This window comes from Sinohyriopsis cumingii, chromosome 3 (genome assembly GCF_028554795.1).
Source record: "Sinohyriopsis cumingii isolate HCF-2022 chromosome 3, ASM2855479v2, whole genome shotgun sequence".
Classification (NCBI taxonomy): Eukaryota; Metazoa; Mollusca; class Bivalvia; order Unionida; family Unionidae; genus Sinohyriopsis; species Sinohyriopsis cumingii.
This window is the reverse complement of record NC_142963.1, coordinates 91,631,638-91,655,114: the sequence shown is the minus strand read 5'-3', so window position 1 is coordinate 91,655,114 and position 23,477 is coordinate 91,631,638. Positions and strand designations below refer to the sequence as shown.

General features: G+C 33.1%; 1 protein-coding gene across 5 annotated transcripts in view; it reads left to right on the top strand.

Moving 5' to 3' along the window:
- LOC149803281 (voltage-dependent T-type calcium channel subunit alpha-1G-like) overlaps window positions 1-23,477 on the top strand; it is a 136,257-nt gene that overhangs the window by 86,812 nt on the left and 25,968 nt on the right. For all 5 annotated transcript variants that reach the window (XM_089952959.1, XM_089952962.1, XM_089952961.1 and 2 more), the window contains 6 exons: window positions 4,951-5,079; window positions 5,554-5,643; window positions 7,332-7,524; window positions 10,254-10,405; window positions 10,876-10,985; window positions 11,567-11,697. In XM_089952959.1, the coding sequence (XP_089809085.1) occupies window positions 4,951-5,079; window positions 5,554-5,643; window positions 7,332-7,524; window positions 10,254-10,405; window positions 10,876-10,985; window positions 11,567-11,697 (805 nt within the window). The remainder of the gene's footprint in view (window positions 1-4,950; window positions 5,080-5,553; window positions 5,644-7,331; window positions 7,525-10,253; window positions 10,406-10,875; window positions 10,986-11,566; window positions 11,698-23,477) is intronic.

Below are 23,477 nucleotides of genomic sequence, written 5' to 3'. Positions count from 1 at the left end.
TTATAGCTGTTGTTCTGTTTCAATTATTTTTTTCTTCATGTTGGTATTATTGAAGGACCATCATAATTCTTCTTTTAATAATACAATTGCATAGTACAATTTCACAACTGGCAGACCCTGTCCAGACTCATCACATCCAGATGCAACAGCAACAATGTGCATATCAGGAAAAACATGCACTCTGAGCCAATTATTCTTTTCTCCCAGTAAATTTATCTTGCAAGTATAGAAAATCTCTTCTTGGGGAATATTTCAATCTCACACAGTTCTGGTGGTCTAGCACCCCATTCATTTAAAACACACTGATTACACCAATACCTTTTACATCTGACAATTGTCTTTGCCCAGTAACTGTTACATGGACAAGTGCATTCTTGTTGACCACTCTGGTGGCTTAAGTGGTTAGAGCATCTGCCTTGGATGTGGGAGGTCATGGGTTCAAACCCCGGTCATGTCATACCAAAGACTTATAAAATTGGTGCTAGCAGCTGCCTCACTTGGTGCTCAGCATTAATGGGATAGTGTCTGGACTAGTCAGCCTGGTGTCAGGATAATGTGACTGGGTGGAACATGATGCTATATGTCTGTGGCATGATGCCCCAGTGCTAGACATCACTATAAGCTGCCATACTGCAGACATTGTAGCGATATGACTGAAAAAATTGTTAAAGCTATCTAACAAATCTAAATCACACACACACTTGCATTTTTTGTTGAATAACTGGAGATTTATTAGTCTCAATTGAATCAATATTTAAGTAAAATATTTGGGTGACCATTATTGGGGTGGATACAAGTAGTGAATTCTGCTTTGACATTGTAGAAATAATTCTGGAGTGTTTTTTTGCCTAGTGGTGTAGTCAACAGCTTGGCAATTTCACATGCGCTTGCGAATATTCCAAGTTGACCTTGAGTTGTTTGTGCTACATCAGGGTGGTTCCTATTTCTACTTGGCCCTTAGCAAAATTTTATGCCATTTCATATGAGGGCTTGGTAACACCACTTTTATGCAGACAGTCATCGAGAAGTGGAGCAAAATTGTTATCAATGTTAACATCCGCTGCCAGTTGATCCAACACCCCTTCGGTAAATTCCACAATTTCATCATCACATTGAGAATTGATTACGTCTATAATGATCAAACTAATCTTACACACTAACACCAAAGATCATTAAATACCCATCAGGATAAACATTGAGTGATTCAAAATGAATTTCATCTCTGGCCAGTCTATTATCTGAATGATCAGTTGACAAATCCCACATGAACATTTGTATCATGATTGGCATTGTTGTTGGCATGTACAAGTCTTTTCTTGATTTCCAAAATGCCTCACATAGAAGGAGAAACCTGCACTTGCAGTTCTAATTTTAATTGATTGGGGTCTCTTGCCCAGTATGAATAATACTGAAAATCTTGTTTGCTTTGATCCACTAACACAGGCATGCCCATGTCAAATGCAGGGTCAGATAATCTTTGAATTGAGTCATTGTTTATACGTCAGTGAATTTGTTTAATACCATTTTAGAAAGTTCCACTTTCCAAATCTACTCTTTATTACTAGATTTGTAATCACTGAATCTGCCAGTCATTGTTGAGCTGCTTTATTAATGATTTTACCAAGTGCAGTGAGGCAGCATTGTTTCTGTCAGTGGTAGTGTAACTGCTTTAGGTGTTGCTTGAGTCACTAATTGTCATTGTCGATCTCAAATTGACTGAGCAGCCTGTAATCACAGTTGTTTCATCCAATGTATTGCAGGACTTTTGATGCTATCAATGACTCACATTGCAACTTGTTTAGCAATTCATGCAGCACATGAGGATTGAGCCCAGATCACCTTTGGTGCAACTGTAAATAATCCATAAATAACATCACTGAGGCTAGTTCCATAATAAGTCACATAAATGGGTTTTCTCATGTTAACAATGTGCTCTGGTTTCACATGTCCACGTATGACTGTCATTATTATATTTAAATGTCAGTGCAGTCTCTAATGTAAAATGTATCATTAAGGTTTCACCCTGCAGATTAACAATATGTATGTCTTGATTAACAAAGGGTAAATTAATATGCATTAACCAACTATTATTACATGAAGATACACATATGCCACATTTGTAATTGATATCAAATCACCTGGTTCCATGGCTGGTGAAAACCCAAACAGTATATATCTTTTGACTGCCATGCCTGTCATTTTAGACCTGCTTTTATAACTACCCATGACAATTTCACAAGTTAAATTGATCTGCATTGTTGAAGTGATCCTTACAATGTCAGGCACAATATGATATCCCATACGTAAAATTCATTATCATTTGCAATGTCGTCAGGCCAACCTAAAAATGCAGTTTCAGCCATATGTGGTGCAGATTTAATTGAGATGACAGAACTAAGTGTGGGTTTGTGTTTGTATATAAAAATTGTTGGTCCTTTACAAGTTAGTAGCAAAATCTCTGTCGAATATGTGCCCAACAGAAGTTCAACATTTTGCCAGGTTGCACCATTAACCATCAAAAACCCAAGTGAGTTATTTATGGGCAAACAGTGAAATGGTTGTGATCAGATATTACGCAAACTGTAATGAACTCACAGTGATGCTACTGTGTGCATGATTCCCAAGCTGTAATAGATGCAGGAAAAGTTGTATTTACAGCAACCTGTTGCATCAGAAAATAAATTTCATTTAAAACATGAAGTGTTTTCCCATGCATTGTCTCAGTCATTTCAGAACACATCATCAGTGTAGAAAATTCGTTTGTCATATATATCATTGATATATTCAGCAAATTCATGCATCAACACACACTATATACTTTTGTCCATGATGTCTTTTGTGAACAACTTCTGATAAATCAATGTAGCTTCATTAATAACTTCTGGTGTATTGATGCCTGCATGAACTAATTCCACAAGTGTTTCTAATCAATCCATAGAGTCATTAAGGTCACATAGTCAACCAAGGCCTTCTGTTTGTTTTGGTGGTTGCTTTGGAGTGGGTGGAGCAGGTTGTTTTGTTTTGGGTGCAGCAGGTCTTTGTTTTGGCTGTCACTGATACCATTTTATTTCTTCTGTTATCTATTCAGATTGTTCTTCCGGTATTCAAAATTGGGGTCTAAGTTGTTGTGCCAACCACTTTTTAAATTTTTCATGTTCTTATTCACATTGTTGATCTTCTAGTGCTTTTGTACATGGTAATACAGGTGCAGATGTATGGGTTATACATACTGCATGTTTTTGTTTTTCCTGATATGCATGTATTTGCTGTTGCAAACATTGCAGATCTTCCTCTGTAAAATATTCAGTGTTGGATCCCAAGGAAGTTATTGTGGTTGTAATTGCATCACTGGTTGAGGTGTGTACATTTCTATAATGCTCCCATAAAGTTCCACCTTCAGTTCTTCTGCCCATAATAATTCCACCGATCACTGGTACACTGTTTTTCTTTTCCAGTAAACTCTCTGAATACCATTTTAGGCCATTCAACATTGAAGTATTATCAGATGTCTCTGATGGCATTTTTAAAATGTACTCTTTTCATTTGAAAGGTCTGGTAAGATCAACATGTACAGGGTTTTTGAAAATTACCTCAAGAGCTGTTTTGTTAAAGAATTGAACTGGCGTTTGCATCTTTTACTTGTATTCAGGTGGCACAATCACTATTTTTTCAATTGCCTCTCAATTGTCTTCATCAAGTCCATGGGTGCCTTTTGCAAGTACACAAACAACTTCTCCCATTTCACCTGTCTTCTTTGACTTCCCAATCACATATTAAAAGTATCCAAATTTTTTGAAGTCCAGAGTTCATATTTTCTAAGACATAAACCTTTGCTTTTGTTGTGGCCCAATGGTACTGTGGGCCACTGTTTTAACATTACTCATCCTCCACATCAAATGGTACACTGATATTGAGGTTAGGCAGATAGAGAACTTTACAGAATCCATTATGTGACTTCATGGTAACTCAAAATTTTAAATCAGGCAAACACAAGTAACCACTCAGATACCTGGGGTCCCAACTGCTTAAATGAAAAAATCTCATGCAAAGCATATCAAAATCCCTAAAGACTGCAGATACAACTACAATTCAAAATGGAGAGTTTTAATGGACATGCATGTGACATGATTAAATCATGAAACTGATAAGAAGAAAAAAAATTAAATCTTAAAACTGGGGCATAGATAATCAAATCTTTTTGAATGAATAAAGCACATAAACAAATATATAAATATAATATGATAATAAAGAAAAACAATGAGAGTTCTCACTACCCTTGCTAAGCATACCCATCTAAGATGGACCAAATGTATTGTTTGTGACTGATTCAAATGAAACAAGCCAAAGTGAGATCTGATTGGCCAATCTATCTCCTGCCCCCCTCCCCCCGTAGGACCCCTTGCTGTATCTGAATGCTGGGGTAGTACATGATCTTGATTCAAGTAAAGATCCAAACTTCCTCCTTAATGTTTTGGCCCTAAGTGATTAGCCATTTTGGAAAAGTTCTGGATCAAATTTTACAGAAAGTAGGTAAATATTTAACTGCTATCTCCAATTTCAGAAAAATAAACCATATTTTAAAATGCTTGTAAGAACTCTGTATAAACATTTTCAACAGATGTTTTTCAATCATTTTATTTCTGTTCATGTTTTTCAAGCATGATTCAAATGTATCTGTCTCGCCTGCAATAGCATGGAGAGAAAGAGGTAATTTATTTAGGTGATGTCATCAACATTAAAGATCTATGTTAAATATGTGCATTCAAGAATACAGTATGGCTTAAAATTTGCACAGGTTGCACTGCCTTTTTGTGCATGCATTTGTAAAAATTATTTGCTGAGTAATATAACAGCTTATTTAAAAAACTAATCAATAAAGCAAAATCACCAATCCTACATATCAGCCATAACATGTGTTGCTACTTCCTTCATTGTGTATTTTTTTTCCAGCTCTTCAAGGGAACATTCTTCTACTGTAAGGGTCCAAATATAAGACATGTAAGTAACAAGACCCAGTGTTTGGCTGACAGAAGAAATGTTTGGATTAATCAAAAGTACAACTTTGATGATCTTGGTCAGGTATAAAGACTCTCTCTCTCTCTGTGTATCCCTCTGTCTGTCTCTGTCTGTCTGCCTCTCTCTGTCTCTCTCTCTCAACGTGTACAGGCATATTTCCTACAGTTTTACCAAAAAGACTATATCTAAAACAAGAAGTCCTTGATCTTTGACATCTTTGCTGTGCTGACAAAATGTGAATATAAATCAAAGTTGTCAAATCTATTTCAGCAGACATGTTTTTAGACTACATTTGTAGTGAATTTTATTGGTGTTGAAACCTTTTAGGTGGCACATTACTTTTTATCCTTTATGGCTAGGCGATCTTTCCTGAACCTAATTTAATACCATGATCGGTAAGTATAATAAGAGAAAGTACTTCATAATTTTAGAGAATAAGGAAAAAATTAACATAAGAGGGAAATGAAAAACAAAATAACTTGCACAGTGGAGATAGAGTAAAATAATGTTGAAATAATGGCATTTTTGTTATTGCAGGCTTTGATGGCACTTTTTGTCTTGGCTTCAAAAGACGGTTGGGTTAGCATTATGTACACTGGTCTGGATGCCGTAGGTGTAGACCAACAGGTAACTATTACTTAAATTAGGTCTAGAAAAAAAGATTTGCATAGAATGCTGTCTCTCACCACTAAATGACATTATGATGATGCTGCTTGAGCAGGCAAGGCAAGAAATCTTAGTGCACAAAGGGAACAAATTGAAGCATATAGTAATATCATAGACCAGTTCCATCATTCATTCATAATAATAATAATAATTAAAAATAACAATAATAATTTTATTATTATTATTATTATTATTATTATTATTTTAGTCCAATCCAAATTTAGAAATAAAAAATTTCCTGTAAAATAGCATGAATTTCAAAATTCTTCACGATTGCAAGCAGAGTATGCAATTAAGTTTGAACTTCAGCACCCATGTACGTGACCATTAATTAATCTCTACTAGATAAAGGAGCAGAACTACTATGGCTGTTATATATCTTCATAACTGTTGCTCTGGTTCCAGGATTCATGCAAATATGTTTATATGTGTGATGTCATAACGTTTACCTATACATTATCCACAATGCTTTTAACAGATGGGGAAATTCTAGCTAAACGACAATGACACAGCAACAATAATACAATTGTTATAAATTTAGGACAATTTCTGCAGTGTGATTGGCTGTCAAAAGCCACAGGAAACTGATCTGGAATTGTTAACACATTGGTAACTTTTTGGACTATGTATTTTAGGTCAAGCTTCATCAACTTATTGCAACAAGCCTCCACCCCCCACCGACATAAGATCAAAATTTGCAACACCAGATAAAATCTCTGATAAGAAGTTCAAATGCTATAATTACATGGTTCTCCCTGTAATCCAACATTCACTTATATAACAAAATGGCGCATATGGAATGTATACAGCCATTTCTTTTTGAATTACTGCCTATTTGCTTTGATGTTGTTAATATGTCTAATAGAAATATTGTGACCTTCATTAGCTCATGTGTTCTGATTATGTATGGGGTTAGTTTGACATCAGAAAGAACAAAGTGGATTGATGACCCTTGGCTTGCGAAGATGAGGTTTGATATTCTGTGCCAAGTCAAGAGGCTAATGAGAGAAAATGCCAGGCTATCTAAAATCAGATGTTGATGGAATCTAATGATTTGTTGACATAAAGACCAAAAATTGGAATCATAATAATTAAATAACCATGGTTGGTTATTTGTCATGGTGAAAATTTTACTCATCACTGACAAATTAAAATAAAGTACAAAGTGAAAAAGTCTTGTGGACTCTGTTTACTTTGTGTTTGATTAAGTAAAATTTAAACTTTGATAAATACCCAACCATGATCATTTTATCTTAAAATAAATTAAGTCACTATGTTCTAAGTTCAATAACAAGAAGAAGAAAAAACCTGGCTGGGATAAATTTTAAGGAAATCCATGATTTCAGAAGGGCAGCAATGGTCTTGTTCTGTATGCAAGAAAGAGATATGTATAGTCCTCGAGATAATATTATTTGTAACAGTGAAATATGCCCTCTCTGAAAAAATAGTAACATAACCACAGTGATAGCCTTAACAAATATTGACATACAGAAATATTGAGAAAGTTTTAAAATTAAATTAAGAGACTATGCAAGTCATTAGAATGATTAGCATTTATTTATTACTAAACAAGTTATATCAGCCTTTTTCATGAAAAATAATTAAACTGTAGTGAAAATTTTTTGTACTTTTTAATTTGACCATTGCAGCCCATAGTTAATTACAGTGAGTTGAGGTTGATCTACTTCATCTCTTTCTTGCTTCTGGTTGGTTTCTTTGTGCTGAACATGTTTGTGGGAGTGGTGGTGGAAAACTTTCACAAGTGCAGAGAGGACCAAGAAAAAGAGGAGAAAGCGAGGCGAATGGCGAAAAGAGTGCGGAAACTAGATCAGAAACGTCAAAGTGAGTCAAGTACACATTATTTCACAGTACTGTAGTTTTTGCTACAGAAGACCATATATATATATATATATATATATATAATATATATATATATATATATATATATATATATATATATATATAGTGTGTGACCCCGCACACTCTGTTATAATGCGAATTTGGATATAACGCGGTCATGGCATGGCTCCCGAAATTTCATATACATGTATTTTTCTTGTGCACAAAAAAATTCTTAAAAAGTACGAAAAAAACGTATAAAGTTACTTATCATTTTGGGGGAGAGATCGCATATGAATAATACATGACAATCGTGGCTTGGCTCCTGAAATTTTATATGCATTTTTCTCGTACATGAAAAAGTATTTTTTTCTTCTTAAAAGTAAGAAGAAGAAAAAATGCATAAAAAGTTTATTCTGGTATCGCGTAGGTCTTCGCCAGTGTCGTAAACTTGGATTGTTTTTCTTTATTGGCTGCAAAACATACCATGTGGCTTTTTTTATTTGTTGGCGACATTGTTGGCTGTTTAAACTTTTATATACAACCACTGGTTTGGAGTGCAGAAAATCAGAGGCCCCATGAAAGGAAGTTGCAAACTGGATATAAAATGCAGTGAAATTTATCAATTGTTACATAAATAAATTCTTTGTCCATACTGACAAACCATCTAAACAGTGCATTATTATATCATAATCCGCTTATCCTGACATCTAGCATGAGTTCTGTATGTTGTGAAATATCTGCTTTTTTGTTGTTGACATTTCTGGTAACGGAGATCAACCGGACGAGGCATTGTCTTGTAATCTATCTTTCATTGGATTATCGGCCGCTCGCTAGTAATTAATATATTTACAAAGACTGACATTGGTATGTGGATGGTAAGTAAAATTCCTCTTCTTTTCACTCAGAATTAAATACTTCAAAACACTCATGTTTTCTGTAATAATCCCTGTCATCAGAACACCTGCATCTCTATTGTCTGTTGACCCTTTGTTAATTGTCAGATGCTTGCAGGGAAGGCAGCATCATGCTGCTACCACAAATGTAAATGAAGAAAAAGAAAAAAAAACAATACATCTTACTTATTGGTTTATTCAGTAGGCATGGAGAGACAATAACTAGAGTAGTCTAAACAACAGCCAATTCCTTTTTAAAAATGTACCCAGATAAAATAGTTTGCTGAAATTTCAGAGGAAACAGATTACCTTTGAAGCACTGTCTGTTATGAAAATGTACTCACCAAATGGAAAAAATATCAGTCTCAATCATGCAATACAATTATTTGATGGTGCCGCCACAATAAGAAATGGGCATTTGTTTAATTCTCTAAAGCTGTCCTTTTGCAGTGACTTCAATAGCGCATGCACCCTTCATCAAAGAAAGCCAACTACAATCTTTCAATAACAGCAAAGAACTTTTCTTCAAAGGAAGTCAGTACCAAACTTAAATAAAAGTGATGGAATCTGATGGATTTTTGCATTTTCCAATGTGACTGGAACACGTTAACTGTGCTGTGAAAGTTTCTTTTTTGTAGGGATAAAGTTTATGCTTACGAACGCTACCAATGGCGGCTTAAAACGCAAACTAACTTTTACTGACTTGGAACGTACTTTAAAGTAAATGTGCTTTGTCATTCGTTATGTGATTGTGCTATGTTTTTCCACAGAATTCAGACCAATATGACCTGTTACAAAATTAATGAATATTTTAAAGCTGTGTGTGTGCATATTTTCTATGGAATCACTGGTATTGTAGATTCATTGAGGTTTGCAGGTGAGTACATGGTGTTGATACTCTATTCATGCTATACATTAGACATTTATATATAAATAGGATTCACATATATGTACCAATTCGTGGTTCTCTAAATAAAGTAAACTATTATGTTATGTCTTCTCTGTTTTCACTACAGGTGTATTTCTCATTTAATATGCATCAATTTAAGATGGTAACTGTGCTGACGAAGCACGTATTTTACCACCCGTATTTATTATCCACACTCCCCCTCACAATCTTTTTGGGATACATTTTCTTCAGCTAACTGACTTGGTTGCATATAACACAGTTCGGTATATAATGCGGTTGGGTTTTATGGCTCCCAACTACCGTGTTATAGCGGGGTCACACTGTATATATATATATATATATATATATATATATATATATATATATATATATATATATATATATATATATATATATGCACAGATTCCATACATTGATCAATTGATTAATGGATCGATTTTTAAATGATTGTTTACATTAGATTAAAATTAGATTAAAGCATTATTATTAATACTCATTTGGGTTTGATGATGTTAAGTAGACCCGATGCATGTTGTAAGGGTGACTAGTGGAGGGAAAATTGTGGTTTATATTAAAACAAGAAAAAAATTGACCTTATATCACAAAGGATTTACCTTTCTTTGCTATGGCACGTGATTTGTATACCTGTTTGGGGGATACCTACACTTACAAGGCACCATCCAGCCAAGATTGTGCTGATGTGCTGTTAAATTATACACATACATACATACATACATACACACACACACACACACACACATGGAAATAGCAGATATATTTAGAATTCTTTATACATATTAGGCACAAATTGTTGCTCATAAGGCCCATATTTTCTAAGTTGGAACTTCAAGATGAATTGTACGATAATTGCTTTTACTAATTAATCATTACAGATTTTGTTATTTATAGTTGTTTTCTTATTTCAGAGTTGAAGCAGACGCCATATTGGGCTGATTACTCCAGGTCCCGCCTCCTCATTTACACAGTTATTAACAGCAAATACTTTGACCTTGCTATAGCTGGTGTAATAGGGCTTAATGTCATTACCATGGCAATGGAGTACTACATGATGCCAGAGGTACACCATCATCATCAACATAGATGTCATCATGGCCATTATCATCATCATCATCTTTTTATTGATACGATTGTTAAATTTTTGTATTATTGCCCTTTATCTTTTTTTCTTGTTTCTGTTGCCTACATAATTCCCCAAAAATAGTCACTCTGTAAAATTTATAATTGCCTAACGACATTTGTGATTGATCATTGTAAAATTTTACCTAGATCAAAAAGCATTGACTCATTTGCTTCAATAGACATGTTTAATTTCTTTTAACATATTTTTTTCATCAGCATATTTCATCCACCAGTGTTGCAATGGGTCATTCTATTTATAAAAGTCTCATTACTGTCATGTTTTTTTGGGGTTACATATTTCCTTTTGAATTACATCTCCAACTTATTTCAGCATATTACATTTACAAGTACAGCATGTTTTTTTAAATGAAAATATTGTAGACCATGCCTGCATTTTAACTTTTTCAGGAATTGAAATTTGCTTTGAAGATCTTCAATTATTTCTTCACGAGTGTCTTCATTCTGGAAGCAGCCATGAAGGTCATATCACTGGGATGGTTCAGATACTTTAGGGATAGGTAAGAAAATGTATGCTTTGATGTAAACATGTTTTTATTGCCTTCTTATGAGGAGCATAGGGTTGGGCAACTTAGAAAAAGTGCTTACCTTACAAAAGAAAATTAACATACACTTGATGCAAAGAGAGAGAGACAGAGAGAAGGAACCATAAGTGAAAGATACATTCATATTACGCATGCAAATTTATCTTGGAGTTTCACAAAATAATCTTCATGTAAAGATCCACCCCATGTTTCTATAACAAAATCTTCCATTTTTTGCAGGTTTAAGCTCTGGATTTCTCCATTTCATCTGATTCATTAAGATCATGTCCATTTATAACTTTAGTCCAAATGAACTTGAATATGGGAATCATAAGAATAGCATTTAAAATCTTCCATTGATAAAAAGTCTTGGAAGAATCTCTTTTCTGATACCAATATAACTTCCACCTCCCTTATTACTTCTGATCTTTTGCAGCATGAAATTAATATTCATTACATAAAAATAATACATTTTTTACATATAGAATTTGATATTAATATATTTTGCAGGCATGAAATAAGAAATAAATAATCATACAGTGTTCTTTAAATTGCAGGTGGAATCAGCTCGATATGTTAATAGTTGTCCTGTCAATAGTTGGAATTGTGCTAGAGGAGATGGAGACAAACGTAATTCCAATCAACCCAACGATAATTCGAGTCATGAGAGTTCTCAGGATAGCAAGAGGTAAATTCATGTGGTATACGAAATACAGTATACACCAATTCATATGGTATATGATATACAGTATACACCAATTCATGTGGTATATGATATACAGTATACACCAATTCATGTGGTATATGATATACAGTATACACCAATTCATATGGTATATGATATACAGTATACACCAATTCATGTGGTATATGATATACAGTATACACCAATTCATGTGGTATATGATATACAGTATACACCAATTCATATGGTATATGATATACAGTATACACCAATTCATGTGGTATACAATATACAGTATGCATCAATTCATGTGGTATGGTGGCGCTATACAGTTTCGCATTTTGCATAGGGTTAGGATTTTAAAGAAAAAGAATGTCCCCGGATTTCCTCACTGGTTATACTGGCTATTTAAAAAAGACCTTGTATATCTTAGGTATAATGCAAAGAACCTTTAATTCCCTTTATTTTGGTGTATGATTGATGGGTGTACTATGGGTTATAGAGTATACAGCTTGGCCTTACTTCAAATGTGCACCTTTCAAAAAAGTGCTAGCTCTACTTGGTCATTTTCACTTCCTGAACTTCAGAGGTCAATTGTATAAAAAAGAGCTGATAACTTTTTTTACATTTTATATATTTGGTAATTCATTCATTGCACTTTCAGAAGCTGGTATTGTCTAGTCTGGCAAAATTCATTTTCCCTATTTTAATAGCTGCTATGTATAGTGTACTTTAGACTAATTCAGACTGATTTTTTAACACAAGGGAGCAGTCATTTTAGTTAGCAGTGTGCTTAAATCATGTAAAATTTCCAAAAGTACAATATCCAAAAGAAATATCATCCACATTACATTAATGTAGCATAGAGGTATGCAAACATTCTCTCCACTGTGCATGTTTTAAATGTGAACTACTTCACCTTACATATGTCACTCTCTCAAAAGTACATATTATCTGGTGAGCGCCACCTATATGATATACAATATACACCAATTCATGTGGTATATGATATACAGTATGCACCAATTCATGTGGTATATGATATACAGTATGCACCAATTCATGCAGTATACAATATACAGTATGCACATGCAGTATACGATATACAGTATACACCAATTCATGTGGTATATGATATACAGTATGCATCAATTCATGTGGTATATGATATACAGTATGCACCAATTCATGTGGTATACAATATACAGTATGCACCAATTCATGTGGTATATGATATACAGTATGCACCAATTCATGCAGTATACAATATACAGTATGCACCAGTTCATGCGGTATACGATATACAGTATGCACCAATTCATGTGGTATATGATATACAGTATGCACCAATTCATGCGGTATACAATATACAGTATGCATCAATTGATGCAATATACAATATACAGTATGCATCAGTTCATGCGGTATACTATATACAGTATGCATCAGATCATGCGGTATACGATATACAGTATGCATCAATTCATGCGGTATCTGATATACAGTATACACCAATTCATGTGGTATATGATATACAGTATGCACCAATTCATGCGGTATACGATATCCAGTATACACCAATTCATGCAGTATACAATATACAGTATACACCAATTCATGCGGTATATGATATACAGTATGCATCAATTCATGTGGTGTATGATATTTGGCATATGTAATTCATGTGGTATACAATATACAGTGTGACCCCACCATAATGTGCCCAGTGATAACGCGAATTCAGAAATAATGTGGTTGTAGTGTGGCTCCCAAAATTTCATATTTTCATTTGCACATGAAGAACTGATTTTTTTCTTCAAAGTATGGGAAATAGTGTATAAAAAATGTATTATCATTTTGGGGAAGAGATCATGTATAAATTTGAATATAATACAATCATAGCATGGCTTCTGAAATTTAACAATTTCACCAGGTTCTTGAAGTGTTATGCCAAAATAAACATGAGAAATGTTACTTATTACTGATCCATGAGTAAAGCCACTAAGTTGTCATTGTGATTGTCTTCAGTTAATTCTGTATACAATCATTACTCAAACAATAGCTGACATGTTTCTTCTTCAACTGCATACACAACCAAACAGCAGACAATGCAGTGGTTGATAAAAGATTCTCACAATTTAATAAACATTTAAAAAAATGAAAGCCACCAACATGTTTGCTGGGCTTGGCAATGTTGTTAGATGTAATCAGTTGACCAGTAAATAATATCCACTTTATTAGCTGGAAATTGAAAGGGTATGAACTTGTACATGCGTTGAGCTTAAAAATCTTTATAAAAGTATTTTTTGCATTTTTCTTTCGATATTCACAAAATCTGAAGTAAAAGTTATATGCACGCTAAAAGAATGTGTTGTTTGTTAATTATTCTTGCTGTAGTCGTTCAAATGAATACAAGTGTCAATTTTTGGGAATTTGCAATGGATAAAGGTACACAGAAACTCATATGATAAAATTTTATCAGTATGAAATTTGTACAGCACTGTTCATAGATCCTGGAACGTAATGAACCATACATGTGCTTTGTCTTTCTTAACCTAATTTTGCTGTTAATTTTTCCCATTGAATTCAGACATATAATGATCTGTAACAAAATTATTGAATAGTTTAAATATGTATGCAATTTCTGCAATGGAATTACATGGATTAACTGCATGCCATGATGGTACTATATCAGACTGTAAGTAAATGGTGTTAATACTCTGCTCATGCTATATATTAGATGCTGAATCCTGACACGATGATCTGTGACAAAATTATTGAATATTTTAAATCTGTGTGCAATTTTTCAATGGAATTACATGCATTATGGATTAATTGCATACCATGACAGCACGATAGTAAAAGGTGTTGATACCCTATTCATGATATACATTTGACATGAATACTCGTATATGTGCCAATGCATTGTTCTCTGAAAAAAGTAAAATACTGTTAAACCCCACATTAACACAACCCTGCTATAAACGTGATCCAATGCTTTGGACCCCAGTTATTGTGTTTTGTGGGTTCCACTGTAGGATATACTGTATACATCAATTCTTGTGGTATACTATGTATGGTATACATCAATTCTTGTGGTATACTATGTATGGTATACATCAATTCTTGTGGTATACTATGTATGGTATACATCAATTCAGGTGGTATACTATGTATGGTATACATCAATTCAGGTGGTATACTATGTATGGTATACATCAATTCTTGTGGTATACTATGTATGGTATATATCAATTCTTGTGGTATACTATGTATGGTATACATCAATTCAGGTGGTATACTATGTATGGTATACATCAATTCTTGTGGTATACTATGTATGGTATACATCAATTCAGGTGGTATACTATGTATGGTATACATCAATTCAGATGGTATACTATGTATGGTATACATCAATTCTTGTGGTATACTATGTATGGTATACATCAATTCAGATGGTATACTATGTATGGTATACATCAATTCTTGTGGTATACTATGTATGGTATACATCAATTCTTGTGGTATACTATGTATGGTATACATCAATTCAGGTGGTATACTATGTATGGTATACATCAATTCTTGTGGTATACTATGTATGGTATACATCAATTCTTGTGGTATACTATGTATGGTATACATCAATTCTTGTGGTATACTATGTATGGTATACATCAATTCAGGTGGTATACTATGTATGGTATACATCAATTCAGGTGGTATACTATGTATGGTATACATCAATTCTTGTGGTATACTATGTATGGTATACATCAATTCTTGTGGTATACTATGTATGGTATACATCAATTCTTGTGGTATACTATGTATGGTATACATCAATTCAGGTGGTATACTATGTATGGTATACATCAATTCAGGTGGTATACTATATATGGTATACATCAATTCAGGTGGTACAAACCTACTTATCTTGACCTAGGTTATCTTGAGAACCCATGCATGTCAAGTGTTTTGGTCCGGTTCCCCAAAAAACATTGTTATGCTAATTTTTCCTGCTTATTTTGATCCCTGTTAAGTTGATAACCCCGTTATGTTGGGCATAAGTTTCAGTCTGAAGAAATGTGTACTCACTTAATTCGATGAAATACAAATTTTAATATCCATCTCAGATAAATTTTACAAGAAATGATCTGGCCTTTCAGCTACTACCGGTACCTTCTATTGGTAAGAATGTAAAAAGTTGGTACAAGACCAAATTTTACCAGTACAAATGCTAATCAACCAATCACATCAATACATGGTTTATCACTTGCATAGAGTGGAGAAAATTATTTTGTAAACAATACTTTAGAGTAAGGAAATTGAATGAATACATTTCTGACCTTTACAGAAGCTGCATTCATAATGGACATTATTACATGTTAACACCATGACAATATATAGCTTGTTCCAAACTATAAATAGAAACTCACAAAATTCCAAACCAAGCTGGTCCCCCCCCCCATCTTCGCTAGCCAAGTTTCCAATATGATACCCCTATCTGCAGATAGGATTATCACATCAGAACCATAGCTGTTGAACATGGTTTCCCCTGCAAACCCCCCAAAAACACTTGGCTATTAATTTGCTTTGAACAAGAGTAAAAAAAAGGCACCAGTGATATTGTAAAAAAATGCCATTTTGCTCAAGTATCTTTTTTATAATGAAATTTTTTATTGCTGTGCCATGATTACATATTCTTCAACACAAACAGAATGAAGCAGAAAGAAAGTGACTGATAGGAGTAATGTCTATGGAACAGAGAAAAGAGTGATTTAATTTGTACTGTTTTTATCTTGAATATCAGTCTTGCAATCCATCAAAGAGATTAACTGACTCTCCTTCTGATGATGTGTTCTTTCTGATGGTCACTGATCAAAGTCAGGAGGGATATGGAACTACAACTTCATGAATAGAATAAGTTGGCTTCTTACAGAATTTGATGTTGAAGAACTTTAAAGTCAGGAGGGATATGGGACTACAACTGTATGAATAGAATAAGTTGGCTTCTTATCAAATTTGATGTTGAGACAGTTAACTTTAAAGTCAGGAGGGATATGGGACTACAACTTTATAAATAGAATAAGTTGGCTTCTTACAGAACTTGATGTTGAAGAACTTTAAAGTCAGAAGGGATATGGGACTACAACTTTATGAAGAGCTTCTTAGAGAACTTGTAGTTTGTTGGTACATGAATATCGTCAACCTCATCATTTCTAGTACAGAGGCCAATTGTACTGGTAAAAACTGGCATATACCCATGTAAAGGAACCTCTGAGGCATAAGTGTCAACCCCTTGAGATTAAAACCTGTATGCCAGACCAAAAAAACCATATAAAGACCAATAAAAACCTTACAAAGACCAAAAGAACTTACAAAGACCCAAAAAACCTATTCATATATTCTATAAGATCAACAGTTTTAAAACAACAAATGCTATACACAAAGTATTTTTACACATAATTACATAATTATTTACATTTCTGAAACTCTATTTCATTCTTTTTACTTATAACACTATCATCTTCTTGCTTTGGCAAAGCAAAGAAGCTTCTGATGGATGCTCCCTTCTTCATTTCAAAATTTCATTCATGCAGTTTTGTCCTGAAGTGTTCCTCCAAATCATATATGCCTGATGCCACTACTTTAATGTCTTTACTGCATATTTTACAAAAAGCATGAGAAGATCCTAACTTGGATACATCTACAGTGCCAGGGAAGACTTTAATCCAATCAGCCTGAAACTTGCCACGTTCTCAGTCAGTGTCTTCAAGCTTCTGTTTCTTTGAGTTAGGCTCAGCCATTTGATGGATGGAATATTTCAACTAGATGAAAGAAATAATAATAAAAAATAATTAAAACATTTGAACTCAACATGTGATAGAGGAAGATCTCCCCATTACAAATGTGTTACGAACTTATATTTTCCCCATAAACCCCAGGAGCTATCCAAAAATTGAAATCTAAAAATAAATAAATTGACAAAGTAGCAGTCTTGAAATTTACACCTCATAAGCTGTTGATCATTTCTATTAAAATTGCATATCTGTTGTTTGAAATGTTATGAATTTGCTATATGGTGTGCCGATTTTGGTCAAAAACGTTATATAAATTAGCAGTGTTACATATTTTCAAGCCACAAGAATGATGTCACTCAGTATCTGTACTACTTCCATCATTATGGCAATGCATTTTCCTGTTTGCATTACGTATCTGACAAACTTAGTTAAAAACTATGACAGCATGATAAAATGCTGGTGCTAAATTCAGCAGACTATTTATTTTTAATTAGTATATTGATACAAATTTTAATAAACTGACTCTATCTCCACACAGAAAAGTCAGACAAATTACAGTTACATCAACATGACTGACACATTATGTAAAGTATGAAAATTGATGTAAACTGTATGCATTTGATAGCAATAAGTATAAATAATAAAATAATAATGTATAAAATAAGAAAACATACTACACAGGTAGTTAGTCAATATTAGAAGTCTGAGTGAGCAACAAATTTCAGAGCGATAAATGACAAGATCTTCACACACAGGAGTTGAACCATGAAATGAAACTTGTTTCATTATCAAAGGAAAAGCGTGATTTTGAGTATGATTTGATTGATTGTTTTGGGCCACGCTGATTTCACTGAATTCTCATTCTAAAACAAATTATGTCCAGAGTCCCGGATGCATACAAACCAAAAAAACATTAAAAATATTTTTTTTTACAAAATACCATACAAAAAAGTTGTACAGATGTACTTTTGTGAAAATGGAAAAATCATACAAATTACAAGTAAACCGTACATGCTGACACCTATGCTAATGATCAACAAAAACGATTGATTTTCATGCATAGTATTAGTTAGTTACATTTTGCTGCTAGACACAAGCCAACACAAACAAAAGAAAATAAGTTTAAAAATAGTTTAGTCCTACATGCACATATACTTAAATTGGCCCAGATTTTGGATAGCGTGAGAAACTCATTGTCTTGCTGAGGCTACCAAAGGGATGAGGCTATTCACAGGGATAAAACAACAACTTTAAACTGTTGACATTGTTGCAGTAACTTAAGTGTTGTAAATATGTGTGACTTGTTACTTAGTCTTATTTAAAAGACATTCAATCTTTTTTCTGCAGTCAGGCATGACTGAATTATTATTTTTATTGTGCTTTAGAAATCCCATTTGTTTTTAGAAACCAAACTCATGATTATTTTGGTCTTCAGAAGCATAATAATTGTTCTGCAGTAGATTTGTCAACTAAACCCTGATATCTTGCGACCTGGTTATGCCAATGATTTTTGGACACCCCTGACATAATCGAGATAATGTATTTGACTGTATATGATATATAGTATGTCAGTTCATGTGGTATGTGATATCCAGTATATGTCAATTTATGTGGTATATGATATATGGTATATGTCAATTCATGTGGTATCCAGTATATGGTATATGTCAATTCATGTGGTATCCAGTATATGGTATATGTCAGTTCATGTGGTATATGATATACTGTATGTGTCAATTCATGTGGTATCCAATATACGGTATATGTCAATGCATGTGGAATATGATTGGTAATGGTCATAAATGTGCTCAAGCAAATCTTGTTGCTGTTAATCTTGGAACTCAATTTTTCATTTAAAGCAAAGAAAACAAACAGATCCACTGTGCAGACTTGAGTAAGATTCAAGACTCAACATTCTAGATCTCTCTGTTAAGGGTACTAGGTGTATGAGTAGAAAACCTGATAGTATTACTGTGCCCAAGGTGCTACATACAGATGATGTTTCTGTATAAATACATTTTTAACAGTTCATTATTGTTCAACTTTAAACAACTTTAAATTTTATTACTCTCTGACATGTTTTAGGCATATGCATGCCATATATATATATTCTTAGAAAAAGCAGGTAGGTGAATTTAGTGTCCTTTTATTAGGATGAATTTGAATTGACACTGTTATTTAAAATTTGACCAGAATGACTCTGTTAGACTGACCATCAGAGACCATGTTCACTTAAAAAATAGGTATTGCTGTGCATCCATCATGCATCCATCATAATATGGCAGAATAATAACATAAACCATGAACAGGGCATGCACGTTTATCATTTGGACCAGGCCTAATAATTATTCCAATGAATAGTCTATATAGACAGGACATGTTGGTCCACATGTTATGTATATTTAATCTGCATTATACGTTATTATTTTTTCCATTTCAATATTTGTTTTGGGTAATGTAAAGTTGTATAGATGACCTTTTGCAAAATTAGTAATATTGTGCACCTTTTTCTGACTGAAGGATACATATTAGGATTATTGTTTTGGTCTGAGTCAAGGACACTGTGTTAACCATTAGCATAATTTTAGTAACTGACAATTTAATCATAACTAAGATTTTATCTTGAAAACATTTGGAAGCTTCTAGAATGAAATTTTCCATTAGGTAATAGGTTTGTTTAGAAAATGCTAATTGTGACCTAGGTCACAAAGGAGTATAAAATCTTATTTACTGGAAAAATTATTTATTTCTGCAGTAATAACTGAAGCACAAACCAGTGTTATTGTTGTGTCCATTATTTCATTTAGGCTCGAATTTATTTTTTTCGAATTATTTATTTGCTGGAAATACAAAGTGCTCATCTAAGATAGCATTCTTGGAAATAGGGACTTGGATTTATAGTCAAAGTCAAATAAGGATATATTCTTGGATATTATTATTGTGATTCAACAAAAGATTCTGGGCACATCATTTCTATTCAGGTCATCAGTGTTGGATTTATTTTGGAATGCCATTAGTTTATTCAGAACTTTAATCATTATGACTTGTGTTAGGAATTCTGGGATTATTTGGGATTTAATTCACAATACCTTAAGTTTTTGTTTTTTACATTTTCACTTTGTATTCAGGGAAATTATTTGAATTTTACTAGGTTTTTTGCATATCACTCTTTTATTTTACATATTTTAAGACCACAGAGTTATGATACATGTACTTGAGAACATATAACTAAATTTTATTTATCATAACTTTGCCCCAGAAGGTAGTAAAGACATACATGCCACAGATCTATCCTTCTGTTTTTTAAATCATTGTGTGTGGGTCTAACATTAAGCATGCTAAAAGCATTTTAAAAAATTATCTTTGCTGTCTATGACTTCTACACTTTGGCATGGATACATTTTTTTTTAAATTGGGAAACAAAATAACAATCCAACTATTGGCAATGGAGAAGGAAGTAAATGTATGGAAATGTACATATATGATAAAGTAGCTGTAATGGAACATGCTTAAAAAGAGGATAATATTTGTGGGTATATATTCAGATATTATGAAAATGCAATTAGATTGTCATTGAAAATTGTAATTAATGTTAAATAAGTAAAATAAATATTATTTATGAAACTGAGCCCAAAATTTAACAAATGATACTGGCCAATCCCTCTGATCACTCAGTATTTGTAATATTTGTAAAATAAGATTTTAATTTGTCATAAAATTTTCAGAAACATTGTAGATCATAAAATTATTAAATTATTGGTAAAAGGTAAATGATGTCCATTGAAATATTGGTAGATAATTTTCTACATATTTTCTTGAAAACTTTGTCCACAATAAATACAGGTTTTATACTTATAATGTCTTGTCACAATTATGCCATATTATTTTAGTCTCACATTAACAAAATCTTGCCTCTGTTTCAGTTTGTTAAATAAACCAAAGTCAAGCAAACTCTTCTTCATTTATTAATTTCAATCTGATTATTTCCATTTCTGCTTCATAAAAAAAAAAATGGAATATGTCAGTTTAAAATATTCCACAGCATAATCTCAAAGCCAGGGCAAACGATGAACCAAATACAGACTGAGTGACATCATGTAAGTTGCCAAATTTGGAAAATGTCTCATGGGTAAAAGAGCTAGTACAAGTTTTCAGAATGTCATTAAACTCAGAAGGCAGCTTGGTTAGCTGATTCAATAAGGCAGTTTGGTGAAAATTTCATGATGAAATGTAATGATAGCTGTCTGAAAGCAATAATGGCTGATTGGTCTAAGTGTTTAATATTTTCTTTCCTAAATGGGTCAAGCCATTGACAATGGCTGTCATTAAAAATCACTGCCAAATTTCATTTTTCCCTCATGATTTATATGCAATACACTCGATCTTGGAAATATACAGTACAAGCCAAATTATTAAAAAGCTTTTCAAGACAAAAAGCTTTATGCGTAAATGTGGACTCACTAGTGTCCTTGGAAGAGGGGGCCGAGCAATCAAATTCATTTTAAAAACCCACAGAAAGTTATTAGAATTTTGATACGCTTCCATTTCTAAAGCGTTACCTTTTGCTTTTTCAAATAAAATTACAAGTCTCTTTTAAAATGTCTTTTCCTTGGTACCAAAATTGGCAGCTAATATCTCTTTGAATTTCCAAGTAGAAAATTACTGACAAAAGTCTAGGGATTTTTAAAGTGGAACTTATTTATGGCTGTGCACTGTAGTTATGGTCACACTATTCAATAGTCTGACCTTTCAGATAGACAATGTTTATGATACAGGTTTTCCTATCATTAAAGGCAGGGAGTCAAAAACTTATTTCACTGCAATATTAGATGCACATGTTGGTCATGTATTGTAGAATCACACACTATTTTCCCTTTATAAATTCATAGTACAATAAAACGCCAGCTATCAAACCCAAATGGAGGCATCTGATAACTGATTTATACAAAATAAGCTGTCCATTGTGTAGATACTTTGTTGCTCTGTATGACTGACATGTCTGAAAAATGGCGACTTTACCATCACGGTTTCAATATATATATATATATATATCCCCAAAAGAACCTGAGAATTATGTTATTCATGTTGATTATTGTGCAAATGTGACAATTTCTATCAGATATCTTCAAAATAAATTTTAATTATGACAATAAGGCAAGTAAAGCTTATTGCAAGAGCTATTTTTAAAACTACAACAAAACAAAACATGCATCATTCCTAAAAAGACTTCTTTTGCAGAAACAAAATTATATCTCTTTATTATTTAATCAATAAGTCAAGAATAGGATTGTAAAATCACAGCAATGCCAGCTGCTGAGGCAACATGAAAACAAGACTGAGAATTTGTGAGAACGTTCAATGTTTTTAGTACAAGGTTTGCCATTCTCATATCTGGGTTTGAACCATAATTCTCAAATGAGAATTGAGCAAATCAATACATAAGTAAGAACCTGAGTGTATTGGGCCATTTGTATGGACTGGCCTCAATATTCATTTAATCCTATTGCTACTTAATTGGTTTTATTAATACCGTTATCATGCAACTTACCACCTGTTTGAGGATACATAATCAATGGGTTTTTATTCTTCAGAAATCCATTTTGTGGTTTTCAATCACAGAGAACTACCAGATTTCATTTGTTTCCAGTACCATATTAAAGTATATTATAACAGATAATTTTGTTCAGGTGACCCAGGATTAATTGGTTTTGATTATAATCAGAGTAAGTAGATCAACCTGTGTCTCAATCTAGGTTTGTGTTATATGTGGTGATGGGTCGTAAATCACAGTGCTGGTTAATAATAGAAAATGAAAATAAGGACATGCAACATCTTCCCTGGTAAGAAAATGTTGTTATGTTTGCTTGCACAATAATAGCATGATCTTCTGCTAACAGAGAAAAAACTTGCAGACACAAAAATATAAATGAAGGATGTAAGGGGGAGCTTACATTAGACACTGAGGAAATAACCAAA